General features: G+C 33.5%; 1 protein-coding gene across 1 annotated transcript; it reads right to left on the bottom strand.

The window, feature by feature from the left end:
- Window positions 1-262: 262 nt before the first annotated feature.
- Window positions 263-16313, bottom strand: LOC125917458 (GAS2-like protein 3; the record flags this gene model as incomplete). Its single annotated transcript, XM_049623651.1, has 6 exons — window positions 263-1404; window positions 5877-6015; window positions 6947-7010; window positions 12659-12800; window positions 14661-14776; window positions 16145-16313. Coding segments are annotated over 6 exons (849 nt in total), but the record flags the coding sequence as incomplete, so codon positions are not given.
- Between the last annotated feature and the right edge of the window lie 280 nt (window positions 16314-16593).

Below are 16593 nucleotides of genomic sequence, written 5' to 3'. Positions count from 1 at the left end.
CGAACTCACAAACCGTGAGATCATGACCTGAGCCAAAGTTGGATGCTTAACCAAATGAGCCACCCAGGTGCCCCATGTAGTTTACAATTTAAATAAATTACTTTCATATACATTTTAGCAATTTAATATTTCAAAAACTTTGATATAATTTATCATTTATAAATATATTTATATTGTATTATATTATATTACATAATATATTGTATTATATATTATATCATTTATAAATATATTTATCATTTCTTCTTTGTATACAAGAAAATTTTGTATTTTCTGAGAGATTGAGGAAATAGTCTCAAATCACACAGCCTGGCCTGGCCTCAAACATACCAGGCTGCCCAACCCAAATGGTGTTTTTGTGCGGACAAGATGCATCCTGGGTCTGCCAGCACAGCCCCAGCTGATTTTCAAGCCCCTATCCATTCAGCAGGCAAATATTCTCAATTATTTGAGATTGCCCTGCAAATTTGAACTTAAATCCCATGCTCTGTGCACCATCACTGTATCAGACTGCCTTAAAAAAAATAAAGCTAATTAAAAAGTAGAAAATGCTTGGATGTGTTTCTATGTGAGTTGGGTGGGTTGTGGGTAATGATAACATATGAAATAACAGAAAATATGGATGGCGAAATCATCTTTTAAAAACTTTTATATTCTAGTCCTAAATTGGGAATAAAAGAGGTCTAGTATCAGAAGTAGACAGAATGCTCAACAGGTGAAACTTCTCTTTACCAATAAAGGGGATGGCCAACAACCTGTGGGTTGCAGATGGGGCGAAGGAAGGGAATGAAGATGCATATCAGGATGGTGGTATATGCACTGATGCTGTGTCAATGCAAAAAGGTTTTACACTTAAGACCCAATCTATACAGTATTATAAGCTTCAGTGTTTCTACCTCCTTTTCTTATGACTGATATTGAAACTTACTAGATGTATTGTTTTGCTTTTTTCTTCTCATGATGCAAAATTATGCCTTTTTAGAAAATATCAAAAATGGAATACATTACCTGAAGTATACAAATATTTTCCCCCCAAAATTATATTCAATGTCTGAGTAGTCTTAGCTATCCTGTAGTTAGGAGTTTGTTGTGTTCAAGGTATCTACCCAAACTCATTATACGCTCATGAAAGCAAGAATTCCGTATTTTTCCTGTAGAGTAAAATTCTTCCATTAATAACACGCTCTATTCCAATTTTTTAAAAATTAAAAGAGAAGCAAAAGGAATTTGGTAAAGCAATAAATCCAATTTCAAAACAAGATCTGTATGTAAATAGAATGTAAATGGTGGACTTACTCTTATAAAGAGTATCTTATCCCCAAGTCGGTACCGTCCTTCAGATAAGTACTCAATAGAAAATCGGTGGGAACAACTACAAGGAGGGTCTTCAGCAATATGTTTAACCTAAGATTAAAAATAAACAAAATTTAGTGCTTGTGACAAAAAATATTTTATTTAAGATTAAAATGCAAGGTTATTTGATAAGAAAATCAAACTCAAAGATAAGAATTTAAAGACAGTTGAGCCATTTATCTCTCCTTTACCTGTTGACATATATTGGGATATGTTTTTTGTTGTTTTTTTTTAAGTAGCCTCTATAACCAACCTGAGGCTTGAACTCATGATACCAAGATCAAGAGTCACATGGTCTACCAACTGAGCCAGCCAGGCGCCCTGACAACTGTTGAGATTAGACATTAACTAATCTAATAAAAGCTGGCAGTGACAGTCTTTTTTTTTTTTTTTAAAGTAGACTCCACACCCAACGTGGGGCTCGAACTCAGGACCCTGAAATCAAGAGTCACATATTCTACTGACTGAGCCACCCCCAGCTGCCCCAGTGATGAAGTCCTGAGTCTCTCTCTCCTCCTCCCACCCTACCTCTTTCCCTCCCCCTCACTCTCTCTCTGCCCAAGTGCAATCAGGATCCTAGTGCTTTCACTGACCACTGGAGAAGTTCTAAAAGTGTGTACAACAGTGAAGTCAATTCAAAACACATTACAACACATTAGGAAATACATGAATTCATTTTTAAGCTTGAATTGTTTTATGCCCTTGATTAATATATCTTTGTCAAATCAAAGACAGGCCACTCAGATAAAGCTTGAGTAGGAATTCTCCCTTGTTCCTTAACACCATGCTAACAGTGGAGGGAAATATCTAGATTCTTCCAAAGTTACTGTTTGAAATAAGTAGAGGCATATTTATATCTATTCACCCAAACAGGGTGAAATTCTAAAGAATTCAATTCAAGAGGCAATTTTTCTAAAAGTGCTCACTTTGTATCAATAGTCTGCTAAGGAGATGAGAGTTGGAGAGAAATCCCTACCTCTATCCCTCAAGGAGCTTACAGATTTTTACCTGCAGTAAACATCTAAAAAATTACAAAAACTGGAATATAAAAAGAAATTCAGGAATTTTATATTTAAAACGTGGACATTATAATAAATTGATTAAAAATTAAAATATTTGTTAAGGTATGTTTGATTGAAAAAAAGTTGCATATCCGCCACCATGGAAAATACTTTGTTTTCCTAAAATTACATTTTTGAAAAAGCAAGGCCATGAATATTTTTCTCAATTACTTGTCACACACAGCATATCTAAACAAACTCATTTAATTGAACTTAGGCATGATGTGAAACCAAAATCTCTTCAGATATGCCCAATTTAGCTGAGCACTAATAGAAATGTATGATTGTCTTCATTATCCACCCAACGTGAATAGCCACAGGTGGATTCACCAGGGCCTGATCAGAAGGGTCCAGAATTTATCTCCCTACATAATTCATTTAACAAAATAATATGATCATAAACAGAACTTATTTTCATAAGCCATTCAATTAAGTTTATCTTGTTCATAGCCTGGTATATGTGCACATGTGCACACACATAGTGCATGCATAAGATGGCTAAAAATAAAGTAAGTATGGGTAAAGAATTTACCATTATTAGAACCATTTACACATTAGTTAACCAAAGTAATCTAAAAGGAGGTATTTTTTTAGTCACTACTTTCTATCCATAAATGTTTCTTTTTTTTTTTTATTTTTTAATTTTTTTTTATCCATAAATGTTTCATAGGCATACAGAATTATAGTTGAATACAGCACTCTAAATAATGAATCAGATGATAATTGTTCCTTATTTTAAACCTGACCCCAAGATTTCTATAGACCCCATATGTATAGGTGGACACTGAATGTATTCACGTAGCACATATATATTTGGAGAAATGTGTTCCTTTTTAGTGTTCACAAGAATGTGAACATGAAAAGTCACTACTTTCTTGAAAATATCCAAACACCACTTACATTCAGCAGTAAAGATTAGCGTTGATCCACAATCTAAATAAAGGGGTAAGCTTAAAAGAAATGAGCTATAGGTAAGAAGTGTTCTCTTCTGATTTCATCTATTGCATAATTAACATTAAAACACTAAAGGATGGGGCGCCTGGGTGGCTCCATCGGTTAATGTCCAACTTCGGCTCAGGTCATGCTCTCACGGTTTATGAGTTCGAGCCCCACGTTGGGCTCTGTGCTAAGAGCTCAGAGCCTGGAGCCTGCTTCAGATTCTATGTCTCCCCCTTCTCTGCCTCTCCGCCGCTCGTGCTCTGTCTCTCTCTGTCTCTCAATAATAAACAAACATTAAAAAAAATTTTTTTAAGTAAAATAAAACAAAAAAATAAAACACTAAAGGAAACAGCTAATGAAATTAAAATAATTTAAAAAGGTACTACTCTACTATCGATTATGTACTTTTCACAAATATTTTTCTTATTGCTATATAGTCTTCCGAAGGATCACATACAATGATTATTCTGTTAAGATAATGATTCTAATTCACCTACCCATTGACCTATTTGAGAATATTTATATTGCTTCCAATTTCTCACCATTATAAATAAACACAATAAATACTTTCATGCATTCTACTTTTTTATTCCCCTTCAATTACAACAAAAAGGAAAGAGAAACACTTTTGTGGTTCTTGATATCCATTTGTCAACTTGTTTTTCAAAAGTTTACATCATTTTCCATCACAAGTAGCAATCCCTAAGTATAGTTTTACCAGAATTTACCAGCACCAGATTTCATAATTTAAAAAAATTTTACTAATGAGGCAAATTTTGTGTCTTAATTCCTTGATTATCAGCAAGTTTCAACACTGTATTTTTCTCTTGTGTGAACAACAATTTTTGCCCATTTACCTTCTGGAAATGTTTTTCTTATCAAACTGTGCATGATCTTTATATAATAGGGAAATTAACACAATGTACTTCCTATTTAGTAAAAAAATATTTTGGGGCACCTGGGTGGCTCAGTTGGTTAAGCATCCAATTCTTGGTTTCGGCTCAGGTCATGATCTCACAATTTGTGAGATCAAGCCTTGCATTTGGCTCAGTGCTAACAGCACCAGAGCCTGCTTGGGATTCTGTCTATCTGTCTCTCTTTCTCATTCTCTCTCTCAAAATAAATAAACATTTTTTAAAACTTTACCAATGTTTTCTTCTTTATCATTATTTTAAATTATATGAAATTGAAAATGTTTTACTTTTTACCTACTACATTATCACTGTGTAACATACTGACATTGGCAGTCATCAGATAAATCAATAATATCATGTAGGTAAATATATTTTGGCCTGGTAAAGAGTATTCAGGTTGACATTTTCTTAATCTGTCTTGCAAGGATATCCAAATGTCTTACTATAGACTTTTATTACATTAAACAAAACAATCAAAGCAACACTTTCTAAATGTTTATTAGTAATGACTTATTCATTATTTCTTTTTTAAAAAAATTTTTTAATGTTTATGTATTTTTGAGAGAGACAGAGTGTGAACGGGGGTGGGGCAGAGAGAGGCGGAGACACAGAATCCAAAGCAGGCTCCAGGCTCTGAGCTGCCAGCACAGACCCAGATATGGGGCTCAAACTCACAAACTGTGAGATCATGACCTGAGCTGAAGTCAGATGCTTAACTGACTGAGCCACCCAGGCGCCCCTTATTCGTTATTTCTTAAATAATTGTGTACATTAAGCACTTTCATAAATACTACAGTCTGAAAAAGACCATAATTCTAAGCAACAGTGGAAGCAGAAAGAAATGTTTGCTACTCAGTTCACCTCCATCATTTACTAGACTACAGTCATTGCAGAAGACCCAGCCTGAGCAACTGCAACTCTAACTTCTACATGATGACGAACAGGTCAAGTTAAAAGGCTTTCCAGTTGAGACCCCTTATCTAAAAGTCTGCATATATTCTGTCAGGGCAACATTCACAAAAACCCCATCAATTTGCTCCCACAGCTATTCCTCCTATATTCTTCAAGTATCAGTGTACCATTTACATAGAAACCTTGGAAATCACCCTAGATTTTCTCCCTCATCAGAATTAGGATTCCTTCAATTCTACCTCTAAATATGTCCTATAATTGTTCATTCTGCTTCACCTTCACTACTGCTGCTTGAGTTTAGGTTCTCATCATCTCACACCTGGATTATTACAATAAAACCAATATAATCTCTACATGACCATGAGAGTAATCCTTATAATTTGCAAATCATATTATAATAGTAATAGTAACATGTTTTAAACAAGAATTAATACGTTCTTTGGCCTACAGTACCCTTCATGGTGGACTCCAGCCTATTTGCCTCTCCACTTCTCAACTACACATCCATCCCTTATCTTAAACAAGAAACAACAAATTACCTTTAACAGATAGTGCCCTAAACTCACCAGGGAATGGAAATTAGTACTGGTGTATGTTCTGAATAAGAAACATTTTCTTTTAAATGGAACATCACCTGTGGCAAACTATGAGACTTTGACATATCATAGTTGAGAGAGAAAATAAAGTGATTACTTACAGCTTCATGAAGTTCTTCATGCTGACAGCATGATTTCGGAATGCTAATGGAATCTTCAGGCCCAGAAGTATTAAGTAAGGTCTCTTCCAGTTCAATTTCTTTCTCAAGTTTTACTAATACTGGCGGCTCAATCCCGTATCTGGAAACCAATTAGGAGATCTCATTATTCAAGAAAAGTCTGACCCAAACACTTCCCTGCATATCATGATAGGTTATGTTTTATTTTTAAAGTGAAGTCCTTATGATTCTCTTCTACCAGTTGTTTCACTGGAACATCTAGAAATGCTTTTTAATGTCTCAAGGACTGCCAAAAATTTAAGATATAATCACATCATACTATATATTTGTACTACTGGATGCTCCCAAATTTCAACTGGGATCCCAAAAGTCAGTGACCTTTAAAGTCAGCTCAAGAGTTAGGGTGACTGGGTGGTTCAGTCGGTTAAAGTCAGCTTGAGAGTAAAGACGGGGCTGAGCCAGGTATGAAGGACACCAAGCCTCCACCTTCTTATCAGACCCTCTTTGTGTCCAGAGGATATGCCTTGCCTTGAAGTGCTAAGAGTTTTACATGCTCTTACCCTATTCTTAGTCTAAAAACTTTAAGTAACTACTTTTATAGTTTAATATTAAATGAAGGCAAAGTATATGGGTGAGCAGATGTTGACACATGACACAGCTCACACAAATAGAACAAAGTTAATATAAAAAAAAAGGAAGAAGAAGAATAAATAAGAGATTAAGTTATTTCAATCAAAAATTCTTTTCTTTTAGGGATGCCTTGTGGTTCAGTCAGTTAAGCATCCAACTCTTGATTTGGGCTCGGATCATGATCTCACAGCTCAGGAGTTCGAGCCCCACATTGGGCTATGTGCTGACAGCATGGAGCCTTCTTGGGATTCTCTCTTTCCTTCGCTCTCTGCTCTTTCCCCACTCTTTCTCTCTCTTTTAAGATAAATAAACATTTTTTTTTAAGTATTTTCTTTTATTTATAGAAATAGTGTTCTATCTAAAATAAAGTAGTTTTTAAAAAGTTTATAACATTGAAGTTCTGAAATAATGTGAATGCATACCTTGACACAATTCGACCAATTTCTAGAAGACAAAGATACACCTGTCTTGGGTCTTTGTGCAAAACTGTGAGAAAATAAGACCACATATTTTAAAGGGCAAAATTAAATAGGGAAATGTATTTCTGGCATGGAAGAAGTAAAAGAAAAGAATAATGAAGACACTAGGTTTACTTGTATGGAGACTTAGAAAAGACATTTTTATTTTCTCTACATATTATCATCTTCCATAAATTAAAAAAAAAACTGGCTAACAAGAAGAAAATGAAAACTTACCATGTACCCAAATTTGTAGCATTTTAGGTCTAAACACCTAAGATCTTAGTAACATTAAATTATTATATTTCAGATCTCTCAATAAGAGATATTAAGAGATATATCACTTCAATTTTATTCTAAACTCTCTTTAGCTTAGGACTATGTGTTAATGACCTTCTCAAACTTTTTCAAAAACAGAAAAGAAGGAGCACTTTCTAACTCATTCTATGAGGTCAATATTACCCTGATACCAAAGTCAGACAAATATATCACAGGAAAACTAAAGACCAGTATCTTTTACGAATATAGATACAAAAATCTTCAATGCAATCCTGAAAAACTAAATCCTGGAGCAAGTGGGATTTATCCCAAGAATGCAAAGTTGGTTGAACATATGAAAATCAACCAATATAATGCACCATATTAATAAAATAAAAGAAACACACAATTATCTCAGTAGACACAGAAAAAGAATTTGACAAAATCCAATACCCTTTACTTGAGAAGAATTAGAAGAAGGAGGAGGAGGAGAAGAAAAGACTCAACAAACTAGGAATAGAAGGAAACTTTATAAATCTGAAAATGTACATCTTTGAAAAATCCATAGTTAACATCATTCTTAATGGTAAAAGACTGAGAATCTTCTTCCTAAGAATAGGGAAAAGATGAGGATGTCCACACTCTCCTCTTCTATTTGGAATTGTACTGGAGGTTCTAGGCAGGGCATGTAGGCAAGAAAAACAAATAAAAGACATCCATATGGGAAAGGAAGAAGAAAAACTATCTCTATTCACAGATGACATTGTCCTTTGCATCTAAAATCCCTAAGGAATTTATTAAAAAAAAAAAAAGGCAAACAAGCAGGTTCAGCAAAGTTGCAGGATACAAGATGAGTATACAAAAATCATTTCACTTTATATACTAGAAATAAACAATCTGAAAATGTAATTTAAAAATAATTCAGTTTGCAATGCTTCAAGAAAAATAAAGTACTTAGGAATAAACTTAATCAAAGAATTGTATGACTTGTTTACTGAAAAGTACAAAATATTGTTGAAAGAAGATACAAATAAATGGAAAGACATCCTGTGTTCATGGATTGGAAGACATAATATTGTTAAGATGACAATACTCTCCAAAACTGACCTACAGATTCAATGCAATCCCTATCAAAATTCCAATAGCCTTTTTTAAAGAAATGGATAAGCTGATAAAATTCATATAGAATTGTAAGACAGAATAGCCAAAATAAAAACAAAGTTGGAAGACTCACATTTCCCAATTTCAAAACTTACTACAAAGCTACAGTTAAGCAAGACAATGTGTTACTGGCATAAGGATAGACATATAGACCAGTGGAATGGAACTGAGTGTCCAGAAATAAATCCAGACATTTATGTTCAATTGATTTTCAAAAACAGTGGCAAGACAACACAATAAGGAAAAGAACAGTTTTTTCAACAAATGGTGCTAGCACAACTGGATGTCTACATGCAAAAGAACGAATTTAGACCCTTACTTCACAACATATACAAAAGATAACTCAAAATGGATCAAAGACCTAAAGATAAAGGCTAAAACTATAAAACTCTTAGAAGGAATAAGAGGTAAAAATCTGTGTGGCCCTGGATTAGGCCATAGTATTTTATTTATTTATTTATTTTTTTGGGGGGGCAAAAAAAAAGTAATAATTTATTTTTAGTAAACAAATTGTTTTTTTAATTGTTTGGTTTTTTTTTTATGTATTATATATATATTTTTTTATTTATTTTTTAATATATGAAATTTACTGTCAAATTGGTTTCCATACAACACCCAGTGCTCATCCCAAAAGGTGCCCTCCTCACTACCCATCACCCACCCTGCCCTCCCTCCCACCCCCCATCAACCCTCAGTTTGTTCTCAGTTTTTAACAGTCTCTTATGCTTTGGCTCTCTCCCACTCTAACCTCTTTTTTTTTTTTTTTTTTTCCTTCCCCTCCCCCATGGGTTTCTGTTATGTTTCTCAGGATCCACATAAGAGTGAAACCATATGGTATCTGTCTTTCTCTGTATGGCTTATTTCACTTAGCATCACACTCTCCAGTTCCATCCATGTTGCTACAAAAGGCCATATTTCATTTTTTTCTCATTGCCACGTAGTATTCCATTGTGTATATAAACCACAATTTCTTTATCCATTCATCAGTTGATGGACATTTAGGCTCTTTCCATAATTTGGCTATTGTTGAGAGTGCCGCCATAAACATTGGGGTACAGGTGCCCCTATGCATCAGTACTCCTGTATCCCTTGGATAAATTCCTAGCAGTGCTATTGCTGGGTCATAGGGTAGGTCTATTTTTAATTTTCTGAGGAACCTCCACACTGCTTTCCAGAGCGGCTGCACCAATTTGCATTCCCACCAACAGTGCAAGAGGGTTCCTGTTTCTCCACATCCTCTCCAGCATCTATAGTCTCCTGATTTCTTCATTTTTAGGCCATAGTATTTTAAATATGACACCAAAAGCACAAGTAATCAAAGAAAAGATAAACTGAACTTAAAATAAAAACTTTCATGAATCAAAGGACACTATCAAGACAGTGAAAGGCAACCCAAAGACTGGGTGAAAATATTTGCAAATCATGTATTTGATAAGGGCCTATTATTCAGAATAAATAAAGAACTCTTACAAGGCAACCAAAAAAGATAAAAGACCCCCCCAAAAAATGAGCAAAAGATTTGAATAAAGATTTCTCCAAAGAAGACAAATAAAAGGTCAATAAGCCATGAAAAGATGGCCAATATCATTGGTCATTAAGGAAATGTGAATCAGAACCATAATAAGCCACCGCTTCACATCTCCACTAGGATAGTCATAAAAAACAAATAAATAACAAGATATGAAGGTGTGTTTCACCAGTGGGAATGTAAAATGGTGCAGTCACTGTGAAAAGTTTGGTAGTTCCTCAAAAAGATAAACATAGAATTACTACGTGATTCAACAATTCCACTTTTGGTATATCCCTGAGAGAATTAAAAACATACATTCACTCAAAAACTTGCATACAAATGTACATAGCAGCATTATTCATAATGATCAAAAAGAAAAAACAATCAAAATGTCTATCAGATGATAATGTATTTTAAACAATGCAGTATATCCACACATAGAATATCATTCAGCCACAAAAAGGAATGAAGTACTGTTGAATGCTACAACATAAATGAAACATGTTAAATGAAAAAAAGCCAGACACAAAAAGCCACATATGTTATGGTTCTATTTATACAAAATCTCCACAATATGCAAATCGATAGAGAAAGAAAGTAGATTAGTGGTTGCCAGAAGATGAAGGTAGGCAGTAATTGGGACTACTTGTTAATAGCTTTGAGTTTTCTTTTGTGAATGATGGAAATGTTCTGGAATTAATTAGTGGTGAGTGTTGCATCACACAGTGAATGTACTAAAAACCAGTTAAGTGTACATTTTGAAATGAAGAACTTTATGTTACATGAAGTACCTATCAATTTTTTTAAATGCTATCAACAAAACCTATTATGCTTAAAATGGTTAAGATGCTAAGTTTTGTTCTGCATACTTTAGCACATTAGAAAATTTTGTTTGATTTTTTTTAAAGGAATCCAAATGTTAACCTAATGGTTCAAAGATACTTAATGAAAAACAAAGTCAGAGAAACAAAAACCTTGACCATTAGAACTCAACTAAATGCACGGTAGTTGTGGATCATCTACCTTTCTTTTCTTGTCCTTAGAGTTAAAAACTCTAGGAAACTTCTGAACCCTAACAGAATAATGGTATATGTGATGAATAATATGCATACTGACTTCCCCAATGGAAATGGCAATTGTTCTTTGATTTATGAATATTATCTATTATATAACCCAAGCACAAAGTATACTCTTCCAAAGCAATAGCAAGGCCTTATTTTAATTTAAAATTCATACCAAAAGGAATGTGTCCTGCAATTTTTATTAAACTTGTTTCTCTAAACACTTAAAAGTACCTTAAAATAGCATGTTTGCTTTTTTAATTGTTTTCCCTAGCAAAATGTAAAAAATTAAGAGTCTTATCTCTGAAACTTTTAGAAAGTAAAAACATTAGGTCATCAGTTCAATGCCTAGAAATGAATTAATGTTACTGGCAGTGCTTTATTTAGTCTTATACTGACCTTCAGGACAGTCAGAAGATGCCATCTACTTAGAATGAGAAACATACAATTTTATATCCTTTCAGAAACAAAAATTAGAAAGTAGAGACTTCAAAGCATGTCCTCTTCCCCTTGATCTCTACAAGCTGTATAGGACATTAAATCAACCTCATTGTCAATAACAATCAGCACACCTGGATTAAAGCAGGGTGAAAATGGGGGTAAAATAGTAACTCATTACATTTTTTTTTAATTGTACAGTGGATAGGAATATCCAGAGACATATCAAATGGGTAGCAGTGGGAGCAGCCTACCCTATGTGCAGGCAACAAGGGTGTGCACAGTGAGAGAATTTATTTTGTTCTTTTTTTAGTTTATTTTCTCAGTTTATGTTTGATATGAAACTATGAACAGATGGTTACCTAATAGCCTGAGTCTTTGCTTAAGGTAGTGGAACTAGTTACTCCTTTTTTTTTAAGTTCAGAGAATTTTAAAACAATAATAAAACCGTCTAAAAATTGGTTTGTTTTTTATTATCACCATGAACCAGCAATTCTAAACAATGTCAGCGATAAAATACTTGTCTCTACCAGGGCACATTACTACTCCCATGACCCTCACCAACCCGTGGTACACTACTGTTCCTATCAAAACATTATCAATTCTATATGTGTATGTATATACATATACAAATGCTTTGAGGAAATATATACATATAGTAATCTAAAACTTAGGTATCTAAGATACCTAACACTTCAGTCCACACAAATGCTTCTACTAACTTAAAGTACATGAGACAATATGTCAGTAATTCTTCAGTAGAACATGACTTTTTAAAATGAATTGTCAAAAACATGAATCCACTTAGATAATCAATTTGTCAGCTACTGTGTATAAGGTAAATCTAAATACCACCATGAGCATAAACTATTTGGCCTTCTGTTATTTCTATAATTATTCAGTTAAAAAGAAATTACTAATAATTTAGACTTTGTAGAATAATTCTGAATGAAAAGATTCATTAGTAAAGGATTAGTCCAGAATCTTCCCTTGAACAACTCATTTAGGAAGTAAAATATTTCTACAGCATTCTAAATATATGAGATCTTTAACTATAAATGAAAAGCCTAATATATATGGTTTAGAATCTGATTCTCCAACTGTTTTACATATATTTAAAGTATAAATTTTTCTAAGAAAATGAGATATGGAATTTGAGTCCTTATTTGGGGAAAAAAAAAAATTAGATGTGAGGCATACAAAAGTACCCTAATAAACATTAAACACAATGATAACAACAACACTTACCTAAACCTTCAGATTCAAAGAGGTAAGTCTCATCAACCCCAATGTGCCTACACCAGTGAAGGAAGTTTGCAGTATTGTCTCTAGCAAAGAATGAACCTGAGACAGCATCTTTCTTACAGGGCACTTTTCTCATTGGAAAATTCTGGAAAAGGTGAAAGAATAATTTCAAAAATGCAGATCAAAAGTATTTTTATTAGATATCCATTATGATATTACTAAGTAAATGTTTGATGTATTGAATGTCACTTAAAAGTACACATTAGGAAGAAAAGATATTTTCAAAAATTATTTTATTTTACTTTAAATATATTTCAGAAGATGATTCCTAGAAAATCAATCTAGTCAAAACTAGCAGCAGGATTAAGCATCTCTAACCTCTTTCTTCTTAAAATGACACAGAAGTCTTAATTAAAATTAAAAAATGACAGTCTAATAATTCCAAAGCACATCTAAATGTCTCTCCATATGCAGGTAAATACAAACACAAAATTATTGCTATGTTAAAGGTTAATGTTATGTTAACTCAGTTTTGCTCATTTCCTTATCTGCAGAGTCATAAATATGGTTCTGAGTTTCTTGGAGAGACTGTCAAATAAGGAAGTAGTAACCCATTCTTAATTCAAGTTCTTTGAAAACTGATGGTCTAAGTTTTATAGAATCCTAATTCTTTGACTATCTGGACCAAGAATAGTTAGATAATCTTGCTAAGGCGGAGTGGTTTTAGTTCTGTTTTAAATTTTTACTTGAAAAAGCAATTTATGCATAAGATTTTTTAAAATGCAATAGGCACCATAGGGTATAAGTCTTTCTCCCACTTCTATCACTCAGTTCCTCTCTTTACCTAGAGCTAACCACTATTACCAGTTCCTTATATACCCTTCCTGTTGCTGTATTTTCCAGAATTAAAACAGTCTTGTGAGTTTTTGTAATTGTCAACTGAAATCTTCTCACTCACATGTTAACAAGCATCGCTACGCACAGAGTATACATATCTGCACCGACAGAATGCTACATAAACATGCTAGGCTGCAATATGATTTGTGTATGTGCACATACACACTTAACAGTAGGCTGTAGGCATCTTTTGGGGTGAAAAATAACAGATTAAAATAGTCATTTCTAATGAATGGATAATACATTCCACTCTGTTTAGGTACCATAATTAATTTTTAATAATTTCTTTATTGATAAGCATTTAAGCTGCTCTTAACTTTTTTGCACACTCATTTGTGTGAATTTGTGGTTATTTTCCTAGAATAAATTCCTGGGAGAATTACTTTATGTATCAAAAGATGTGCTTTATTTTCAGTGTGCTGTCTATCACCCACTGTCTCCCAGCAAGATGATACCAATTTATATTTCTACCAACACTGTGTGAGGGTCCAGACCCCACATTCACAGACCTCAGATCTCATCAGTGACCAATGTCTGATGAAAAGAAGAAACCTCGTCTACTTCAAATCATGAATTTAGGGTCAATGGAAGAAAAATGTCTAAAAAAATTATTATTCATTCAACCAAATTATAGAATTTACCATCAAGACGATATATATATGGAGAATATGATGATGATGATGATAATGCTGATGATGGTAATAGTAATGGTAATAATAATAATAATAATAGCCCCAAACTGTGTGCCAGGGACCAACACAAGCTTTTTTCTCATTTAACTCTCACAAGTGAGAATACTGTTCTCAGGAACAGCTAACTAGTTACTGGATATTAACTTACACTAAATGCTAAGCTAAATACCATCCATACGTTACCTCATTTAATTTCACCAAACCTTCACAAATAAATCTAACAAGGTAAATGTCAATACCTCCATTTTGCAAGTGAGAATATTTTTTTCAGATGCTCAAAAAGATTAGGTAAATTATCTAACGTCTTGTAGATACTTGGGTGGAAGTTCACAACCTTTCAGACATGATAAGAAATGTACATAAACAAACTAATATGTACACAGGTATAAAGTCACTACTGTCAAACATGTTCTTACCCCAGGATCTTCAGAGTTGCATGTTTTCACCATGTTTTGAAGAACATCAATCAGTTGGCATAGTAGTACTCCATTATCAAGTTCTTCCAATAATCGTTCTGCCTTAACTTCAATACCTAAAAACATATTTTAAAGTTAAGATCTACTAGAAACAGTAAATTCAAACAATATGGTTAAAATTTAATTAAATGTAATTAGATTATAGCTGAAACACAAAACAAATTTAGATCAGACCAAATATTCACTCTTAGAAATTACCGTTAAAATAGGTAATGCCAAACTACATGAAAGACAACTGAAACAAAAATATCTGTGATATAGAAGGAAAAATAAAATGACCATTTATTTCATTTTTTAAAAACTAGAGTGTTTTATTTTTCAATATTAACTGTTAATGTTAAGTTTTGATTCACTGCACGCTACTGCTTACACAAGAAAAATATTCTCTTTATATAAGATAGACATTGTTACAATTTTAAAATTATAGGTAATAACATAACAACCACCCAGGGAATACCATCTTTTCACCTCTCAAACCTTTCTTTAGAACCATTATTATTACATAATAAACTTTAAAAAAAAATTACCAAATCATCAGGCTGATAAAAACTGTGCAGTTTTTTTTAATTATCTTGAGAAGGCCATAGATAAGCTTTATATATTCCTTTTCACAAAAACTTTGGAGTGCTACATGAAATTTTGCATTTAAAAAGAGAGCTTTAGGGGGCATGTGGGTGGCTCAGTCGGTTAAGCATCAGACTCTTGATTTCAGCTCAGGTCATGATCTCATGGTTCATGGGATGGAGTCCTATGTCAGGCTCTAAGCTGACTACACAGAGCCTGCTTAGGATTCTCTTTCTCTGTTTCTCTCTCTCTCTGCCCCTCCCCACTCATGCTTGTTCTCTTTATCTCTCTCTCTCAAAACAAATAAACATTTAAAAAGAGAGAGAGAGAGCTTTTTTTCTGGAGAGAAAGTTCAGAGCACTCCTCAATTCTAATTGAGTAAAGAAATATGATGCCAGATATTCTCTAACCTGACACTTCCTCCTAGGGTTTACATGCCTCTACTCCTCAATGCCTCAGAAATAGCAATCATTTTAACTACAGTATATATTCTACTCAGAATTTCATTCCTTATATAAGATTAAGGTGGGGGAGGTCAGTAATATAGACCCCAATATCAGACCTATATACTTTAAAAAAAGATTTTAACATTAACAACTGAAATGTTAATTATTCAAAGATCACTACTGACTCCTTCTGTTAAGCCTCAAACTTCCTTACTATCCAAGTCCTAAGGTTCAGGGTGAATTGGAATATTTCCCCAACTAGAATGTAAGCTTGTTGAGAACAAGAATATCATATACTTCCTTCACTAAATTATCCCCAGGCTCTGGAACAATCACTCCCCAACAAAGAGTAAGATTCTCAATAAATATTTACTAAATAAAAAATACAATTTTGAGTATCTTTTCAGGCCTTACCTAACAAACCAGATAGCCATATTGACAGATCTTCTTGCATGGGCAACAGGGTGGCTTCATGCCTCACAGCTATCCACTCATCATACTGACAAACATCAGCCAACCCTGGCCCATGTCTGGGGGTCAGAGGACTCCGCGGACTTAGATGCAGGTCTTCTCCAAACCACACCTAGAGAAAAACACCAACTTTTTTAAAAGTCAGCATAACTCACATCTATATTTAAATGATGAATTATAGACCATATATTATATACACATATACTAAACTGCAGCAATTCACAGAAATTTATAAACTAGAAGCAAACTATTAATCTAGACACTTGAGATATTTTCAGTATTCAATACTGTGGTAAATATAAGTAAATCCCTAATCAATGAATCGATATCAACCAACAGGATAAAGGCCAACAAATACCATTTTCCTTCACCTGCTAGCTAAGTTTAATAAG

This window comes from Panthera uncia, unplaced genomic scaffold (assembly GCF_023721935.1).
Source record: "Panthera uncia isolate 11264 unplaced genomic scaffold, Puncia_PCG_1.0 HiC_scaffold_1880, whole genome shotgun sequence".
NCBI classification, from domain to species: Eukaryota; Metazoa; Chordata; class Mammalia; order Carnivora; family Felidae; genus Panthera; species Panthera uncia.
Note: the sequence above shows the minus strand (reverse complement) of the source record. Positions and strands in the feature narration are given on the sequence as shown.